The 18,337-nt window shown below is 45.3% G+C and overlaps 1 protein-coding gene across 18 annotated transcripts in view; it reads right to left on the reverse strand.

Annotated features, from left to right (window-relative positions):
* LOC109023386 (E3 ubiquitin-protein ligase HERC2) overlaps positions 1 to 18,337 on the reverse strand; it is a 49,541-nt gene that overhangs the window by 15,703 nt on the left and 15,501 nt on the right. For 7 of the 18 annotated variants that reach the window (XR_008671903.2, XR_008671905.2, XR_008671906.2 and 4 more), the window contains 10 exons: positions 14,789 to 15,003; positions 9,442 to 9,542; positions 8,827 to 8,983; positions 7,436 to 7,546; positions 6,737 to 6,911; positions 5,548 to 5,721; positions 3,647 to 3,833; positions 2,788 to 3,025; positions 201 to 358; positions 2 to 115 (listed from right to left, as the gene is read on the reverse strand). Coding sequence is in view for 2 of the 18 variants with exons in the window: in XM_063698910.1 (XP_063554980.1) it covers positions 2 to 115; positions 201 to 358; positions 2,788 to 2,810 (295 nt within the window). In the remaining 16 variants the exon portion in view is untranslated. Of the gene's footprint in view, position 1; positions 116 to 200; positions 3,026 to 3,646; positions 3,834 to 5,547; positions 5,722 to 6,736; positions 6,912 to 7,435; positions 7,547 to 8,826; positions 15,004 to 18,337 lie in introns of all 18 variants that reach the window. The other 11 variants (XR_010131125.1, XR_010131128.1, XR_010131118.1 and 8 more) reach the window with 5 other exon arrangements.

Genomic DNA, 18,337 nt, shown 5'->3' on the forward strand with positions numbered 1-18,337 from the left:
CCATTCTCAGTGGCAGCCAGGGTTTGAGCATCCCCACTCCCACGTGCCACATTGATGACCTTCAGTCCTTTAAGCCCAGCTACCAGCATCAGAATGGCCTCGTCCTCACTGGAGCCTTCAAACAGATAGGACGGCCATGACTAAGTCCTGTAAGAGGCCACCTCCTGCGGCACGCTCCCACTCATGCAGAGCAGACGTACCGTGGCCCAGCCGGCCGTAGTTCCCACGGCCCCAGGTGTACAGCTCCCCCTCGGCAGTGATGGCCGCACTGTAAGTGCTCCCGCAAGCGATGTGCACCACGTGCTTCCCGGCCTGCTTTCCAGAGAAGGCAGAGATCACCTTAGGCTCCTCCAGAGGCCTCGGGGAGAAAGGGAACAAACATGAATGCCCTTCTTCTTGGTGTTATTTCTTATTAATGTTATTAAAGGAAATGTTATTAAAGGAAATTCACTATCCAAATTTAGACCAGCACAGCATCAGGCCAGTTTCACCTTCCAGGTACCTTGTGAAAGAAGGAAGAGAGAATTCCAACACCTAACAAACACCTCCATGACTTTTTGTTCAGTTGGAACCCGATGCCAAACATGGTACCCAGTAGAAATATAAAAATAGTGTTTGTTAAAGAATTGTACAACAGGCCAGCCGCGGTGGCTCACACCTGTAATCCCACCACTTTGGGAGGCCGAGGTGGGCAGATCACCTGAGGTCACGAGTTTGAGACCAGCCTGGCTAACATCGTGAAACCCCATCTCTACTAAAAATACAAAATCAGCTGGGCATGGTGGCGGCTCCTGTAATCCCAGCTACTTGGAAGGCTGAGACAGGAGAATCTCTTTAACCGGGGAGGTGGAGGTTGCAGTGAGCTGAGATCACGCCATTGCACTCCAACTTGCGTAACAAGAGCAAAACTCCAACTCAAAAAAAAAAAAAGACTTGTACAATAAAGTCCATTGCAGCTTTATTCACAATGGCCCAAAACCATGGTCCATCTGCAACAGAAGGAATGGCTTACCCACACACCCAACAACATGGCTGCATCTCAAGACACCATGCTAAGTGAAAGACGCCAGAAACAAAACACCATACACTGTATGGCTTTGTTTACAGTAAATTATGGAAAAGACAAAATGATAACAACAGAGGGCAGATCAGAGGTTGTCAGGAACTGGTGGTAGGAAGGGGGCATCGACTCAAATCCCCGGAAGCGATGGGAGCGCCCCATGTCTTGATGGCGGTGACCCACTGCGTGCACTTGTCAAAACCCATCCAACTCTACATCTGAAACTCACTCATCTGGTTGTATGGAAGCCTCATAAAGCTGACCGACATTTATATGTATTTGTTAAATGAATGTGGATGGAATGAAGCCAGCACTCTGCAATCTATACTTTACAAATGAAAAGTATGAGGCAGTGGGGATTAGGGTAGAGAAGTCTTACTAGTTGAAGAAATTGCAAAGTTAGCAAAATATTCTATTCTTAGGATCCAGAATATGTTCCTATGATGGATGACATTTTCTTGAGAATCTATAGAAGCCAGGCCTCTACAACAACATGGTTTACTCACTTTGTGACCTACTAGTTTGCAAAATACACACACACAGTGGCACAGGCGCACACAGGGACAGCCCAATGACTCTACTCAGTACAAACTCTCCCTTATTCAGCTTAAGTTTCAACTTCCCCAAAAGGTTATCTCCAGCTTCTGCCATCTGCACTCATCTCTCTTCCTGCCTCAAAGTCCTAGAATAAGGCATAAGTTACTCATCCCAGCACTTACTCTCCACTGAGAATTGTTTTACTATGAAATATTTTATACAAAGTCAGTTATAAATACCATAAAGGAGGTAAGCAGACATACCACCCTGTCCTGTACCTCGATGCCTTTCAAGTCCCGTGTACCCCATGTCAATCCCAGCCTTTACAATCCAGTGTGAGAGTAACAGCTATAAATTCCATGGAGATCAATCTTTTCTTTTTCACTCGTCTTACATTTGTCTGAATCCCTTTCAACACTGTCAGGGTTGGGCTGTTCTGAGCTTGGCATACATGTACCACATGATACGCATCACTCTGCCTTTCTCCCAGTTTGGGATCTTCCCAGCGGATGCTGTCGGCAATGATGCCCTCAACTCCACCCTGTGGTGTGCATGGGCCATGCCCCCCAGGCTCCTCTCAAGGGACACAAGTGCAGTCATGACTTCGCTCATTTCAAGCTCTGCACTGCCCGCTCCCTGCTCAGGGCTCTGGCCCACATGAAATGGGTTTGCTGGGTTGGTACGTACACACATCCTTCATTTAAACCTAATGCCAAAGTTCCACACACAACAGCAAAGTACAAGAGGGTTCCCATCACTCCATGGGGCTGGCAGACCTCCCAATTCTTACAACCTGGCATTTATAACAACTTTGTTTTATCTCTGTTCCTTCACAATAAAAGGTTCCACCGAATAGGATAATATTAGGAAGAAACTGCTGATTTTTGTTCCTGTAAAAATAATATTATGGTTCAAGAAAAGGGTGACAACCTTATCCATGGGAGACAGGGTGAACTGTTTGTGAATGAAGGAACAGTGGTGTGGGATTTGTTTTGACACACTCCACAGTGGGGATGCAGTTTGAGTAGACAGAAGGCTGGCCAAGGCTGCACAGGGTGGAGAAGAGCCGAAAGGCCAATTCCTGTTGCCCTCCACGCATAGGCAGAGCTCCTAAGCCATCACCAAGGAGGGGGCATATCGTAGTGTCCTGCTCCACCCCAGCACTACATGTCAGGGCAGCTGGAAAGCACCTGGACACACTTCTGCACTCCATCCTGTTTAGGATATAGCAACATAAAAGGAGAGTGTGTCCCCTACAGGAATGAGCGATACATCCACAGTGTCCCCGTGGCCCAGTCGTCTGCCATCCCCACAGCCCCAGGAGTACACCTCTCCAGTGGCAGCCAAGGCTAGGTAATGGTGACCATCAGAATGGGCAGCAATTTTTACAACGTTTCTGGAGGCGAGGCCTTGGACCAGCTGTGGGACCTAAAAAAGGAAAAATACGAAGAAAAGTAGTCATCAGTCCAAGGAAAATGAAACCAGTGCAGCTCTCCTTTATCATGTATCCCTGAGAAAAGCCTGCTCTAACTGGAAGTGGGGCATAAGTCTCTGGGGGCATGGGCCGGCTCTCCAGCCCTTCCCACCCAGCACCAACAGAACAGCGGGCAGCCTCCAAGTGCTCTGTGACAAGACCAGAGCCGATGCAGGAGCTGGGCAGGCTAGCCCCATGCCACAGAGACATGCAGCTGACAGGGAGGAACACCTTGCTTCAATGAAAATATGCCACGTCCCAATTTGCCACTATCCCCATGAGGCCCAACTCCCTCATCTGTCACCTGTCTGGCCCCAAAGTCAAATGAGTTTACACATGGAAATGAGTTTACAAATGGGAATCTCATGATTAGCAATGAGTTTCACTGTAAGGACTTCCTAATCTTCACAACCCAAATCTTGACAATATTACAACTGAGATCATTAAACATACAATAAACAGAAGCTCATCAATCTTCAGAAATCAAATGGCTTAAACAAACACCAGAGCTTGTGCATCTGTAGTACAGACCCTGCCCCGCAAGGGAACACTGCAGGCGGTGCCCAAACACTCACCAGTGTGTCACTATTGTAGGCCTGTGTTTACACGCGGCCATTGCGTTACAATCAGCAAGCGCTTTTCTGCACAGGCAATCTGTGTGACTCCCAGGTTGGCCAGGCCTTTGCACTGGATTGGACCAATCACATTGGCATAGTATTTCCATCCTATTAACCCCCAACCTTTGACCTCTTGCAATGATCCCTGTAAGATAAGAATATGCTGATTCAAAACATCAAAATAGCTCGTACCATGCTGTATTACCTCATTTAACAGGTATGATGAAGCAACTGAACAGGCTATTTTTTCCTTTCCATTGCATTTCATTTCAACAGAGCCCATTAAAAAGTAGTATAAATGGCCCTTAAATACTAATGTATTTTAAAATGCTCAAACTATATCAGGGTCACCATTTTGTGCTTTAACAGGCAAAATCCCAAAAGCCCACACACAAGGCTGGGAGACCAGCATCCCTATTGGTGGTGAGAGATATCAAGTTGTACAGGAGCAATCTGGTGACAACCAGCCCACACTAGATGCATCCCCACCTGTGCATGTGCAGAGGCACACATGCGTGCACACATGGAGGACACATGTCCCAGGTCAGGACTTGCAGTACTATTTGTGTTTTTTGTTGTTTTTGTTTGAGACGGAGTTTCCCTCTTGTTGCCCAGCATGGAGTGCAATGGCGTGATCTTGGCTCACTGCAACCTCGGCCTCCCAGGTTCAAGCGAATCTCCTGCCTCAGCCTCCCGAGCTGGGATTACAGGCATGTGCCACAATGCCTGGCTCATTTTTGTATTTTTTAGTAGAGACGGGGTTTCTCCAAGTTGGCCAGGCTGGTCTCAATCTCCCAACCTCAGGTGATCCACCCACCTTGGCCTCCCAAAGTGCTGGGATTACAGGCGTGAGCCACCACACCCGACCCTCAGCACTATTTGTATAGCAACATTTCGGCAATAAGCCCAAGTGTCCACCAATAAGAGACTCACTAAAGAAAGACACATAGAAGACACATCCGCACACTGAAGACTAAGCTGCTTTATAAAAACAAAGAGCAACACTCTGATAAAGTACTCCAGTATATATGGTTAGTAAAAAAAAAACAAGCAACACAAGTAATGCAACATGCTACCACGAGCATACTCATTCCAGAGAACAAGGAGGTTACAGAGGAGACTGAAAAGTCAGAGGGAGCAGGTGGGAAAATGGGTGGAAGGGGTGGGCAGGGGAAGCGACAGTGTGTCTCTGCCTAGGTTTGATTTTTGAACCATGTGACTGTACCCCTTTTTTTTTAAATGACTGTAAAACAAAATAAATACTCTTCATACTAGAAATAAAATCTTAGAAAAATCTGGATTCAAAACTAGGATTACTGTTCTGCACCGGCAAAGTTCACTACCATTCCCAAAGGCAGTTTTCTCATTGACATAATGAGATACAACAGCGTGCATGAGGTCCTCAGCGGGCCTGCACCCTACAGGTGCTCCACACATGCAAATCACTACTATTACCATTACTATTACATAAGAGATACAATATATAATTATACTGTCACTACTATAACCAGCATGACATACTAAGACAGCCTGTGTTCAGAGTATGAAGAAGGCTGTGGAACCCCCTGCAGAAGGTGGGAGGGCCTCGGGCTGTGGATAAAGGGGAGCTCTCTGGGGCTGTGCCACCTGAACCTGGAACCCGGGCCCCCAGGTTGGGTCCCCAGGCCTGTGCGCCTCAGCTTGCTCATCACTCACTCTCAACACGGATAACACCTTCAACTGCAAACACGTTTAAAAACCACAGGCCAGCTCCCCATACCAATACCAGAAGAAACAAGTCTCCACACAGGCCCAGGATGAGAACCTACAAGTGGTACTAGCTACAAAACACATGGAGAACATGGTTCTTGCACACACACCTTATGAGATGTCGGAGAGCTACACAGCGGAGGCATACAGGGCGTAGCCAGACGGTCTAAATGGGCCATGACAACAACCGCCGTTTGTCGCAGATCAATGGCAAGCTCGTTGTCTTGTGGAAGGGTGAGGTACCTCAGGAAACTCTCACTGGGGCTCAGAGGACCAGACAAAAGCTAGAAAGGAAAAGTAAACAAACATTCAGAAACGGTGGGAAAAATTAAAGTAACACAATTAGCCTTTAATTACTCTTTATATTTTGGTATTGACTCATTTGACCCATCAAATGACAATGTCGATGATACAGTTATACTATACATCTATATATTTATGCAGCATATAAACTGTGTAAATGTCTAAATTTGCTGTATACACGTACACAACATTGACTGTGCATGTATACATTGATGATACCACAGGTAAGTTGAATCCACACAGATTACTAACACAACCAAACCACCCTACAGGCCTAGGACCCCTGGAGAAAGGCAGAACCACCTCTGTGGGAACCCAGCACAGCATCTCAAGCTGGCCTTGAAATCTAAAACCAAAACCTTTATTTTAATCTAAATGTTGCCCACTCTGGAGAACACCTACTTTCATTTGCAAATTAAATCATAGTTCTAATTCTTCTAAAGGCAGAAGAGCCCTATTATCATTAAAGACTGCAAATAATAGAAAAACCAAAGCATGATATTGAAATGCCTAAGACTTTCCCAAAAAGACCGGCAAAATCCAACTTGTACTTGACCTGTAAAGACCAGCAGTCCTGGAGGTTTACGCCCAGGGCCCCGCACGCCTGCTCCTCCCCCAGCTCGGTGTCCACACCTGTTAAGCGGGGAGCTGGTACTAAACAGAGTGACAGCTCAGGTGACATGCCCTGCACAGAGCCCAGTACATAGGAAGGGCCAACAAAGCAGGCCACTATTTTCGTTGTTCTTTTCTGGTATTGATTTAAAAGTGCATGTTTCAAGCTTGGTTCTCTGCTGACAAAGAAGTCAGTGTTCACTGATCCGAGTCTTCTCCACAAACGAGTGGCCTCCCACACCTGTCTCATCTGACTCAATGCTGTTACCACCAAACACACACACACCAGAGAAAAACACTGCCGTGGACATGCACACTGGTCTTGCTTAAAAAATAACTAGACTCGAGTGCCACCTACACACAAAGTTCCATCATGACACTCACGTGCATGTCGCCCTCGGAGTGGGGTGTATCCTTCCTGCAAATGATGCTCTGGAACCTTTGCAGCAAGGGCAAAAGTGGGGCACTGGTGCCTTAGGCAGAACGCTCATTGTCAGTCTCCTGTGCCCCACTGTCCCACAGCTGAAGCAATAACAGGATGGCAGACAACATTGGGAGGCTAAAGGAGAAAAGATATTTATTCCTAGTAAAAACAGATTAACTTTTTTTTCATGGTTGATCAAAAATAAAAGCAAACAGCTAGACAGAACTGAACAAATACTTGGGATATGAAAGGAAACGAAAGTAAAGCCATGGTAAGTAAATCACTGAACTGACACCAAGATTTTAGCACAAGTCATCGCCTTCTGCTGATAGGAAAGACCAGTTAGGAAGCTCAAAGAGCACGTTTACATGAAAGATCTAGGATCTTAAATTCATGGAATAAAAATAATTAAATGAGGAAAACTGAAAGAAAAACAAAACAACAACAACAACAAAAAACAATTCCCAGTCTAGAAAACTAAGCATAAAACAGGAAGTGAAGAAAAGGCAAAGAGAGAGCGAGCCCTGGGACATGGTTCCCCATACAGAGCACCACATCTGCTGCAGTCACAAACGATTCAGTGAAACGCACACAATGCAACAGGTATTTGGATACAGAGGCGCTTCCCCAAAGCGTTCCCAGTCTGCGGCGGCCCTCACCTCAGCGTGCCTCTCTGCACAGCCACCAACAGCAGGATAGCCAAGGGCCAAGTGCTGGTCCTGCAGGCGGACGCTTCTGGCCCTTTGGTGCCTGGTGTTCCGTGAACATCCCTGAAATGAAAACAGTGGATGCAGGAACGAAGCGACCTCCAGAAAGACAGCATGCTTACAATCACACTAACATATTTACTTCATGCTCCCTCCCAAGGAAGGATGTATTTTTAATATTTAGAATCAAGTTTCTGAGACTTGCTACTCAAATTTATTCACAGATTTTAAAAACAATTAGCTTACAGAAATACATTTTATTTAAATTATTCATTCAGATACTATATTATAGTAGATGACATACTCCAAGTTTGTGAAGCATAAAATAATTTATCTCATTATCAAAACCATGAGTAGAACAATATCTAGCTATCTTTTCCAGTTTCAATGACTTGTAAGACTATAACAGTATCAACATTCTCCTACGGAATTAGAAAACCAATCTCCAAAACCACCTGATAATCTGGAGGCAAAATGTTTACACTAATCTTTATCTCTGATCAATGAAATATTTTTAATTTTTCTATGTTAATAATAAATTTTTTAAAACTCTATCCCAAGACTGCAGAGAAAGGATCTTATGGCATCAATATTACAGCTGAATTTGTGAAATCAAGTCCAGGCCTATGCTCAGGGCCTCCAGCGTTAAAACTCTGTGGCGATGCCTTCACCAGCAGGCTCAGGAAGTGGACTCAGAGCCGGGGACGCAAACGCCAAAGGCCTCCTGCCGGCTGCAAGAAGGCACAGTGCTGACCTCTGCAAGGAGAGTGAGGAGTGGCCTCACTTTCCCTCTGCATCTGTCCTTCCTGTTGAATTTTAGATTTTCTTTAAATTTAAAAACCTTAACAAAAATGCATAGCACCTAAGACCAGAGTTCATGTTTTTCTTACATACAAATGATTCCTATTCAAAATTTCTTACACTAAAAAGACCAGCTACAGGACTGAACTATTTGATCTTGAGTAGTTGTTTACTCCCACATTATCTATAAAACTTCAAACCAAGCGCCACTCTGCACTCAGGACAGCAGCTCCTAATCACAGAGAGACACACAGTGTAAGCGCTCAACCCTCCACGAATGACTGATGGCCAAATCTCTAAGCATCCTCCCTCATCCATCTCATTTAGTCCTCACAGCTTCCCGGGTCTAGTCAGAGTATCATATATCAAATCTCCTGAAAAGCTGAGAACACAGACCCGGAATTACAGCACTGACAGCCCGCTGAAAACAGAGGTGAGAAACCAACCTACTAGGCTTCTTAGCTCTAAAGCGAGGGTGGTAAGAACCAGCCTCAAGCAGGCCAGCTGTCTGCGTGCAGAAGGCAAGAAAGGAAAGAACTCACCCCGTCACGACGGACCTGAGGAACCTGGTCGCTCTTTCCACCACCTCCAGCCACACAGAGGCCATGGTGCTCTCGTCGAAGAGCGAGGCCTCGGGAAGTGCTCGCAGGGCGTCCAGGGACTCCTGCAACAGCTCACTGCAGAGGTCCGCATCCTCGCCTGGGTGCACACACGCGTCAGAGGAGCCCGCCCACTCCCCTCACTCTCCCGCTGGGCTTCCCACCCCTCAGCGAGAGCCAACGCCACTGTCACCTTTCCAATCCCTCACTCAACAGGCCAAAATCTAGCGCAGCTGTTCCAGTCAATTCTGTGTTTCACGGCTGTCACATGAGCAATACACTAACTTCTTGTCCTTCTAGAATTAAGTCTGTACTCAGGTGTTCCATGGTAGTGATTGACGTGGGGGTGAGGGTGCATGCACTCTCTTTTTTTTTCTTTAAAGCACAGACGTGAAAAGGCAAACAGCCTCTGCAGCCTCTCATCTCACAAGCAAGGAAACTGAGGCACAGAGAGCACATGGGATCAGCCGAAGGGCACATGGTGGCTGAACCGAGCTCGAAACCCAGTCTGTTGATGGGTTAGGGAAGCAGAACAATGTGCCACACCAGGGACCGTACCCGATCGCCAAGCCCTGCGCAGGAAGGCGAAGGCGAAAGACAGCGCCGCTCGGGATCCCACTCTGGCGAGCCCCTCCACACCTTTCCTCAGAGGCCGGGAACTGCAGATGACACACACGGAACATACAACCAGTTAGCAGCAGAGGGTGCAGATACTACATAAAATCAATACTACGAAAGGGTGTGTACCAAAATCCGACCAATGGTTTTCTTCAAGTGACAGGATCACAAGTGGATTTTTCGTTTTGTTGTTTAACAACTTTCATCAAATGTCTTTTGTAAAGGAAAAGTTTTCTCTTTAAGAATCAAAGAAATGTATAAGGAATTTTAAATGTCTTGGGAAAATGCTCATGAAATGACCTCCCAAAGTGAGATTCTAGTGGGAGGAAGCAGACGATAAACAGATAAATACATAAACAGAGGGAGAATAAACCCCACATGGGAGACCAGGCCAGAGAGGAGCTGGAAGAAGAGCAGCAGAGCCGCACGGGGTAGCCTGGCTCGCCCCAGCTCCGACGTCCTCCACTCGGGGTCTGCTCCTGGCCATGGGTGAAGCCCTGTGTGCTTGACCCAGCCCGTGGGGAGTTGCCCTGTTCTGAGGGTGGTGCTCATCACCCTCCTGTGTGTTTTTAAGCTCTTCACTACTTGTGTATGTTAATTTCACAAGTCACAGTTTCATTCCGCATGTAGTAAAAGGTTATGCAATGGTACACCATAAAAATCATCCTGTACAAGAGAGAAAAGGCTAGAATACAAAAAGGCATAATCTCAACTCAATCATGCATAGAAAGTAATTTTGTTTTATACTTTATACTATATCATATTTGTAATATATGTATATTACAGTATTGCTACTATAGACTATATTCTCCAAATTTACTAAAATTTGCTTTCATGATCAGGGGATACGCTATAAAAACAGGTGATACGGAGTTCAAGACCAGCCTGGCCAAAAGGACGAAACCCTGTCTCCACTAAAAATATAAAAAGTAGCCAGGTGTGGTGGTGGCATGCCTGTAATCCCAGCTACTCAGAGGCTGAGGCAGGCGAATCACTTGAACCTGGGAGGCGGAGGCTGCAGTGAGCCAAGATTGCACCACTGCACTCCAGCCTGGGAGGCAGAGCGAGACTCCATCTCAAAAAACAAAAAAACAACAAACAGGGATGTTATGGAAGGATCTCCCCAAGATACGATGTGTAATAAAAATGGCAAAGAAGAACACGGCTGGCCAGGGCAACGGTACACGCTTATCCACAAGTGCCTGAATAATGCACCGGGAGCTCAGAGAGGAAACACGAGAACCTCTGAGAAGGGCACTGGGTACCTGGAAGACGGAAATCTTTGCTCCTGAATCCTAAATGAGAAATATGAACATGAGAAGACACAGACATGTAACAGGACACACAGTCCTTACAAGAGAAAGCACATGGGCCAAGTGTGGTCAGAGGAGGTTGGTGAGTCACTTCAGGTCAGGAGTTTGAGACCAGCTTGGCCAGCATGGCAAAACCCCGTCTCTACTAAAAATACAAAAATTAGCCAGGCATGGTGGTGCATGCCTGTAGTCCCAGCTACTTGGGAGGCTGTGGCAGAATTGCTTGAACCTGGGAGGTGGAGGCTGCAGTGAGCCAAGATCGCACCACTGCACTCCAGCCTGGCCTGGGCAACAAAGCAAGACTGTCTCCAAAAAAAAAAAAAAAAAAAAAATCACTACTCAGCAATAATGATACATGCAACGACCTCCTTGGGAAAATGTCAAGGGGATTATGCTAAGTGAAAAAAGTCAATCTTGCTTGAGGCCAGGAGTTCAAGACAAGCCTGGGAAACATAACAAGACCCCAGTCTCTACAAATACAAAATGAGCTGGGTGTGGTGTCATGCATCTGTGGTACCAGCTACTCAGGAAGCTGAAATGAGAGGACTGCTTGAGCCCAGGAGTCTGAGGCTGCAGTGAGCTATGATTGTATCACTGCACTCCAGCTTGGGCATCAGGGTGAGACTCTGTCTCCAAAAATTACAGTAATAACGATAATAAAAAATTAAAAAGCCAATGTCAAAAAATCACATAATAGACACAGAGAACAGATGAGTGGTTGCCAGCAGGTAGGGTGGGGAGAGAAGATGTGAATGTGGGTATAAAGGGCCCTTGTCTATGTACCCTGATTGCAGTGGAGGTCTCAGAAAATCCACACATGAAAAAACTGCAAAGAAATACACATACAATTGAGAGCATGTAAAACTGGGAAAATCTGAATAAGATAGGCAGACTATCAAAGTAAACACCCTAGTTCTGATGACTGTGTCATAGTTTGCAACTAGCTACCATTGAGGGCAATGGGGCGAACAGTAAAAGAATCTCTATACTATTTCTTACAACTGTATGTGAATCCACAATTATCTCAAAAAGAGGCTTTTTTTAAATTTTAGGAATTCTTCCAATTAATGAAAGCTATATTCCAATTAATCCATCAACCCTATGTCATCACAAAGGAAACAGCACAGAGAAAAATCAGCTGGGCTCTCAGCCATTTCTGCAGCTGAGGGAATTCAGTTTGATTCGACAAACACACAACAGTGCTTGGACAATCTTAGCACCTACCGCCCACCTGTACATAACACTCTGATTCATGACCATCACAGCCGGTCAGGAAGGAAGGAAAGAACCTTCCTGATGGCACTCCTATTACCAAATGGGTAGGACTCTCATCTGTCTCTTGGTTTAATTTACTCTAAAACTATTTTCAAAAATACAAAACGTACAGTCATCCCTTGGTATCTGCAGGGGATTGGTACCAGGCCTGCCCCACCCCTGGCTCCATACCAAAACCCTAGGATGCTCAAGACCCTGATATAAAATGGTGTAGTATTTGCATATAACCTGTGCACATCCTCCTGTATAATTTAAATGATCTCAGCCAGGCACAGTGGCTCACACCTATAATCCCAACACTTTGGGATGTCGAGGCAGGAGGGTCACTTGAGCCCAGGGGTTCAAGACCAGCCCGGGCAACATGGCAATACCCCATCTATACAAATTAAAGAAAAAAAAAATTGGCCAGGTGTGGTGGCTCATGCTCGTAATCCCAGCACTTTGGGAGGCCAAGGCAGGCAGACCACTTGAGGCCAGGAGTTAGAGGCCAGCCTGGGCAACACAGTGAGACCCCGGCTCTACAAAAAATACAAAAATTAGCCAGGCATTGTGGCACACGCCTGCAGTCCCAGCTACTTGGGAGGCTGAGGTGGGAGAATCACTTGAGCCCAGGAGGTCAAGGCTGCAGGGAGCCATGATAGCCCCACTGGCCTGGGTAACAGTGAGACCCCCATGTCCAAACAAACAAACAAACAAAATCATCTCTAGATTAACACCTACTACAAGGTAAATGCTCTGTAATTAGTTGTTATATTGTATTGTTGTTTGTATTTTTTAATTGTTGTGTTGTTTTTTATGGCTTTTCTTCCAATATTTTCGATCCACAGTTAGTTGAATCTGTGGATGTGAAACCCACAGATACAGACAGAGAGCCAACTGTAATGTGATTTCAACTATATTTAAACATAAGGAAACAAAAAAGGAAAACAAACACAAAAATTAAAACGTAAGAAAACAAGGAAACAGGCTACAAGTATTGCTCCTGTCTCTGGGAAGCAAGACGATCAGGGTTTTGCTCTTGTTTCTTCCTGCCTCCTGTACCTTCTATGTGCTCTCCAGGGAGTCAAAGTCACTATCACAGTCAAATAAAGCCAACACTCCTAACTACACAAAATATAGTTTCATCTGGCAATCTTGTAGTTTAACCTTCTGAGGACAAAAGTCTGATAGACAGCTTCATTTTGGAAAAGTACAATTTTACATAAGCTTTAAACATTCTAGTGCCTGTTAGCAAATAGAGGAAATCTGTAATATATTATCAGGCGTCAACAAATTAAAACTCATATGCCCAAAAGCATCCCCACTTTTTTTTTTTTTCTTTTTGAGACAGGGCTTCATTCTTGTTGCCCAGGCTGGAGTCCAACGGCACGATCTCCACTCACCGCAACCTCCACCTCCCCAGTTCAAGCAATTCTCCTACCTCAGCCTCCCGAGTAGCTGGGATTACAGGCATGAGCCACCACGCCCTGGCTAATTTTTTTATTTTTAGTAGAGACGGGGTTTCTCCATGTTGGTCAGATCTCGAACTCCTGACCTCAGGTGATCCACCCGCCTCGGCCTCCCAGAGTGCTGGGATTACAGGCGTGAGCCACCGTGCCCGGCCCAAAAGCATCTCTTGTAATAAAAGAATAAGAAAATCACATTAGGAAGGAAAAACATGAAGCATCTAAACTAGATGGGCACTAAACATTACAATCTATCTCCTTACCCAGCAGCAAAACAAAATAAAATGTACACAATGTTCAGAACTCATTTTCCAATTTATACTTGAGCTGATCTAAAGCTTTGGCTGGCTTCCACAGTTACTGACAGAAAAACGTCTTTAAAATAATGACACAGAGCCAGGCGCAGTGTCTCACGTCTATAATCCCAGTACTCTGAGCGGTTGAAGCAGGAAGATTGCTTGAGGCCAGGAGCAAGACCACATCCCCATGCACACACACACACACCCAAATTATTTTTATTTAGCCAGGCATGGTTGCATGTGCCTGTAGTCCCGGCTACTCAGGTGGCTGAGGCAGGAGGATCACTAGAGACCCGGATTTCAAGGTTAGAATGAGCTATGATTACACCACTGCACCCCAGCCTGGGTGACAGTGCAAGACGTTGCCTCTCGAAAAAAAAAAAGAAAGGAAAAAAAAAGAAACAAAAAAATTTAATTGAATAAAATAAATAATGACAGAGATTACATAGTATGGTCTGTTACTACATGAGCAAATTGGCAAATCCATTCTCCAGATTACATAAAACATACAAAAAGGGAAAGCAAGAATAAATTTCAGAAGGTGAAGACAGACACTATACTGAAAATCTTAATTAAACTTTCTGAAACAAAACAGTCTGAATTTTATATTTAACTGGCATTACGATTCTTTTTTTTTTTTTGAGACGGAGTCTCACTCTGCCGCCCAGGCTGGAGTGCAGTAACACGGATCTCAGCTCACTGCAAGCTCTCCCTCCCGGGTTCACGCCATTCTCCTGCCTCAGCCTCCCAAGTAGCTGGGACTACAGGCACCCACCACCATGCCTGGCTAATTTTTTTTGTATTTTTAGTAGAGACAGGGTTTCACCGTGTTAGCCAGGATAGTCTCGATCTCCTGACCTCGTGATCCACCAGCCTTGGCCTCCCAAAGTGCTGGGATTACAGGCGTGAGCCACTGCGCCCGGCCCATTAGGATTCTTTCTTCGCTTTATATTACCTTTTTTTGTCCACAGGAGGCAGGGAAATGATGCTGCTTTTCCACTTAACTTTGACATTCTCCTGAAAAATGGTTCAAGGCAATGAAACAGTGCTCCAAGATTACCAGCCTCTGCTTGAGTCACAGGGTTGAGAGAGCGGTGGTGGCTGACTGGATGGCCAGGGCCTGCTGCTCTTTAACCAGCACAGAAAGACACTCCTTCAGTTCATTCACATCTAGAAAACAAGACAAGAAAACATCTCACCTGTGGACAATGTGGCCACAGTTTGTTGTAATGTTGAGAAAATGGATGATGACAACAGGTAGTACTCAAATGCATGATATGTGGCAACAATGGTTTTAACCACTTTACACATATGAATTTAGGCAACCCTCACACCCAGCACTGTCAAGCAGTGCTGTCCATCTATTTTATGGATGAAGAAACTGAGGCACCAAGTGGTTAAGCAACTTCTCCGAGGCCACACAGAGGAGCACGGCACATGATAGAAACTCTTGAGCCACCATGGCACACTGCCTCTCTGAAAACATCATACAAAAGTTGGCCTGGCATGGTGGCTCACGCCTGTAATCGCAACACTTTGGGAGGCCAAGGTGGGTGGATCACTTCACGTCAGGAGTTCCGAGACCAGCCTGGCCAACATGGCGAAACCCCTTCTCTACTAAAAAAAAAATACAAAAATTAGGTGGGTGTGGTGGGGCGCGCCTAGAATTCCAGCTACTCGGGACGCTGAGGCACGAGAATTGCTTGAACCCAGGAGGTGGAAGGTTGCAGCGAGCTGAGATTGTGTTGCTGCACTCTAGCCTGGGTGATGGAATGAGACTCTGTCTCCCCACCAAAAAAAAAAAAAAGTTACTAACACAGAACTCTGAAGTCAATAGCAGTCAATATTTATCAGCAGCACATCTCCTAAACAGAGAAAAACACTAGCCATTATTTTCATGTTGCAAAACCAAATTCAAAATAAAAACGATGTCTTGCTGGGTAATAAAATTACCCAGCATGCATGACTCTTGAAACACATTTATGGACATATTTTAGAAGAATATAAAGTAACCAGTTAGAATACACATTGTAACTAGTAAGTGATATTTCATTATTCTCTCTATTTCTATGTATCTTTGACAATTTCCATACTAAGAAGTGTTTTGTAAGTAGCTAGAAGGCAATCACGTGAGTGAAAATAATTCAAAGGATTCTGGTCTTTCCATTAAGCATGCGTCTACCTCAGAGTACAGATCATTATAGGGGAATTATAAGTTACCTCCTACCAATCCCCTATAACAGCACAGTTCCCAGTGGTAGGGCAAGAGCTGGGCTCTTCTGGGCCTGCCTCTCTGCTGCTTACTAGCCTGGAGGCCAGCAGTCACCAGCCTCGCAGCCCTGGATCCTGACAGGTAATAGCAACACCCCTACCGACTGCCTCCCCTTGGGCAGAAGACATCAGTTTTCTGGCTACCCATTACCTGGATATACTCTCCATGGGATGGGAGGGACCTTAGGAGGCAGGAGAGAGAAACATCTCACCACTCCCTGGAAAGGCACAGGGTGGCGCACACTGTGCCCAGCACCAGCAGTAGGATGTGAGACCTGGAGCTTTGCAGCTAAGAGCTAATAGTTATTTAAAACGACATGAAGAATACTGAATTGCATGCTGGGCTCAAGATGGAGAAGCGAAAGACTGACAGGTAAAGAAAGCAGTGTCCCTGCCCCTCTCAGGGCATCCCAACCGAGCCACCCTTCAGGCAAGGAGGTGGCCCAGCACTTCAAGGGCTAAGCCCTTCCTGAAGAGTCACTGCATTTGCCGCTTTTAAATAATACATCTCCCTTCTGCTTGGCTGCGGAGCCCAGAAACAACCCCAAGGCTCCAAGAGGGCAGCTCTGCCCTTGAGCACCCACGTGCCCTTCTCCCTGACACCCTCCTGCTTATTCTGTCGCAATCCTGACTGCCCTGACATGACATCATTCATGTACACTTTGAAACAGTGGGTGAGAAAATACACAAACCATGGACACCACTGGGGAGTCAGAACTCCTACCGCTGCCTCACAGTAACCAGGAGCCTCTAGGCAAAGTGGGAAGCCTGGACTTCATCTCAAGCTGCCAGTGATGAGGTGAAGCACGCCCTATCCCTGCCAGAGCAGGGTCACAGAAAGATTTAACCACTTACACAGAAGATTTAAGTAACACCTAGAGTCGCCTAACAACATGTTCTATTGAGAAAGTCACTAATGATACCAAGAACCAGGAAGATCTAAAACCAAATTTTAAAAAACAATTATAGAAATACCATGATGAAAGATGTGGGAATAATGTGGCCAATAATTAAAAACAGTCATGATAAAAAGGCTTCAACAAGCAATTACAAACACAAGTGAAATAAGTGAAAAAAATAGCCTAAGACAAGAAAAGGAAGACAAAAAAAAGAAACCAAATAGAAAGTTTAGAACTGAAAAATAACCAAAATAAAAAGCTCAGTGAATGGACACAGCAGTAGAATGGAGGAAAAAGGGCAAAGAATCAGTGATGTAAAAGACAGAAGTTACCCAATGTGAATAACACAGAAGAAATACATGCCCCTAAGGCGGGGCATGGTGGCTCATAGCTGTAATCCCAGCACTTAGGGAGGCCGAGGCAGGCGGATCACAAGGTCAGGAGTTTGAGACCAGCCTGGTCAACATGGTGAAACCCCATCTCTAATAAAAATACAAAAATTAGCTGGCCATGGTGGCGGGCACCTGTAATCCCAACTAGTCGAGAGGCTGAGACAGGAGAATCGTTTGAACTCGGGAGGCGGCGGTTACAGTGAGCCGAGATGGTGCCATTGCACTCCAACCTGGAAAACAGGTCTCAAAAAAAAAAAAAAAAAAAGAAAAGAAAAGAAAGAAGTACATGCCCCCGCGGGGGGAAAAAACAAAACAAAACAGTCTCAGGGACCTATGGGACTATAACAACTCCAGTCACTGAACTCACAAAGGGACAGGAGAAAGAAGGTGGGGTTGACCGGGAGGCGGAGCTTGCAGTGAGCCGAGATTGCACCACTGCACTCCAGCCTGGGAGACACAGCAAGACACTGTCTCAAAAAAAAAAAAAAAAAAAAAAAAGAAGTTTGGGTTCAAACTGTACTCTAAGAAGTGATGGCTTAAAAGTTCCCAAATTTGGGAAGAGACATAAACCTATGAATCAAAGGTAAGCAAACCCTAAACAGGATGAACCCAAAGAAATCCAAACTAAGACATATCATAACCAAACTCCAAAAAACAAAAGACAAAGAAAACATTTCAAAGGCCACTAAAGAAAAACAGTACCTTAACTATCATGGATTAACAAGTCAAATGACAGCGAATTTCTCATCAGAAACCATGGAGGCCAGCTGAAAGTACAAAATATTTTTCAAATGATGAAAAGAACCATTAACCCAGAATTCTTATATCCAGCAAAAATGTCCTTCGGGAATGAAAAGGAAAGCAAAACATTCTCAGAGGAAGTGAAACAGGATTTGTCACCAGAAGACCCACACCAAAAGAAAGGCTAATGGAAGTTCTCTA

The sequence above is a fragment of the Gorilla gorilla genome, chromosome 16 (assembly GCF_029281585.2).
Source record: "Gorilla gorilla gorilla isolate KB3781 chromosome 16, NHGRI_mGorGor1-v2.1_pri, whole genome shotgun sequence".
In the NCBI taxonomy this organism is placed as follows: domain Eukaryota; kingdom Metazoa; phylum Chordata; class Mammalia; order Primates; family Hominidae; genus Gorilla; species Gorilla gorilla.